The 2193-nt window shown below is 45.2% G+C and overlaps 1 protein-coding gene across 5 annotated transcripts in view; it reads right to left on the bottom strand.

Annotated features, from left to right (window-relative positions):
* Window positions 1-551: 551 nt before the first annotated feature.
* The window catches only part of fam151a (family with sequence similarity 151 member A), an 18237-nt gene continuing 16595 nt past the window's right edge, over window positions 552-2193 (bottom strand). For all 5 annotated transcript variants that reach the window (XM_039816928.1, XM_039816929.1, XM_039816930.1 and 2 more), the window contains 3 exons: window positions 1697-1803; window positions 1397-1576; window positions 552-1168 (listed from right to left, as the gene is read on the bottom strand). In XM_039816928.1, the coding sequence (XP_039672862.1) occupies window positions 866-1168; window positions 1397-1576; window positions 1697-1803 (590 nt within the window). In that variant the 3' untranslated portion in view covers window positions 552-865. The remainder of the gene's footprint in view (window positions 1169-1396; window positions 1577-1696; window positions 1804-2193) is intronic.

Here is a 2193-nt window from a genome sequence, read left to right as displayed (position 1 = left end):
TGTTTGTTCTATGTCCTTCTAATCAGAATTCAACTAAACTACACGGCAATATACAGTATTGTAATTACATGACTGCATTACATCACTAAATCTTGAGTCAGTTGGATGGTAACATATCTTCCAGCAGACTTGATATTCTGCAGCCATGCTAGTTGCTCTGTGAGGCTGTGATAAAGCACAGCAGTGCTTTGAGATAAATGCTAGCATTCAGCAGGCTAACAGGCTGATTTGTAGCAGGTAGTTCACCATCTTAGTTTAGCATGTTTGCATGCTAACATGCCAATTAGCAATTAAAACAGAACAACAGGTATTCATTTTATTTCAGTGCAAAACAAGACTCAAGCTTTCTTTATGGCATTATGTACAATAATCCCCCCCCCAACCATACTGTACACACTGATAGACAGTCCTTCCAGAAAAATGCAGTTTTTTTGTGATTGTTGCGGGCAAAAATCCTTGAATATGCGGCACTTTTTCTTAAAAAATTCGATTGAATATGCTGGATATTTATGCAGTTTTATGCGATGAAATTGCAAAAATTGCGGGAACTTGCAAAAACTGTGGTTTGATGAAAAAGGAAAAAAAAAGTGATTTATGCGGCGAAAGTGCGCCGTATTTGAAAAAATGCAGCCCCCGCATAAATATGCGGACTTTGGCTCATTATGCACTGAATTATGCGATCGTATAATCACATTTTTCTGGAGGGACTGGATAGATCAGTAACGAGCCAGTATCAGCCTGATAACATTAGCCTTCCAATATATCCAATTCTTCCAATATGTCATTTTAAGAGGCAACTGTATGACACAAATATCCTTTTAAGTGATAACTGACGTATCTCTGGGTCAGTCGAGTCCATCCACCGTTAGGATCGATCAGATATCACATACAGGTTTGTGTTTGCTCTGCCTGTACGCTGGCTCACAAGTCCTTTAAAGACCTCGAGAGCTCCAGCACTGCGTGTTGTATCCTCTACTATCAGGTCATATCTATCCATCAGTGCCATTAGAGAGTTCCGCGCCTCCTGTCCTTCCGGCAGCGATGCGGTGTTCAGGTGTAGCGCCACCCTCTGAGACCAGCCCGTCGCTGGGATCCGAGGAGGCCAGTTCTGCTCCGTCAGGACCAGGGTGACGTAAGGGAACAGCCTCTCTACTGTGGATACAAACTCCTGAAAGAGAGAGCAGGAAAGTACGACAGAGGATGAACACTACTGCACCGTATGTAGTGGAACAGAAGCACAATGACGAGCAACTCTCGGTCCAACAGGAATAATCTGCCGGGGAAAAAGATGCTGATTCATGGGATGAAATCAGCAGAAACTGAAGCCCAGGTTTTTTTTGTGTATCAGAAACAGATGCTGGTGGAAAATAAATGAGTCGGGCAGGAATCTACATACCGTGGTGCTGTCAGTGCTCTGCAGACCCTCCATGCTGATCCAGACAGGCCTGTAGAGCGTCTCTTCGCTGTAGGCTGAGTGCAGCAGTTTGAGAGAAGCTTCCAGAAGCTGCTGAGTGCGGATCCGCAGGTGAACACCCCAGGGGGCATCAGCTCTCTGCCCGAGCAGCTGCAGGATGTCCTGCGCACACGCACACAAAATGCCTTATTAATCCTCACGCACATTTATGTTGTTGAAGTCAATGACGCCTCATAGAAAATAGCCCTGTTAGCAGTTTATTTTAGTTTTTCATGAATATACCTGCAGTGTGAGGGCCTCTGAGCTCTTCCCAGAACCTTCCAGCAGAGGGACTTCAGGCTGGTTCCTGTCAGCGGTCACCTGAACCACCAGCATACCACCATCACCATCTGGACACACACAGACAGTATATAAATAGGACGGGAAAGGTGAACAGGATCAATACTTACATCCTATACATTAATACATTAATGTCGCAGTGACTTTATGATTCAGAAGACCAACAGTGTCAATAGGTTTACACTGAACCTATCAAGATGTGCTCGATGGTCTTTTAAGCCCCCAACGTCTCCTTCTAGGCAGCGCTGCGACCGTTGACTTCAAGGAACCTAACCCTAACCCCCTCGTAGCACCCATCCTGGGCGCTGCGTTTTAACCCAAACCTAACCATAACCATTGCCTAATCCTAGTGCGACATTGGGGGCTTAAAACACAGATAAACTCAAGATGTCCTGACTAAGTTCATGCTCTATAACACACGTCAAACTCAAGGCCCCGCG

The sequence above is a fragment of the Perca fluviatilis genome, chromosome 11 (genome assembly GCF_010015445.1).
Source record: "Perca fluviatilis chromosome 11, GENO_Pfluv_1.0, whole genome shotgun sequence".
Lineage (NCBI taxonomy): Eukaryota > Metazoa > Chordata > Actinopteri > Perciformes > Percidae > Perca > Perca fluviatilis.
The sequence above is the reverse complement of the archived record's forward strand: the minus strand, read 5'-3'. Positions and strand labels throughout refer to the sequence as shown.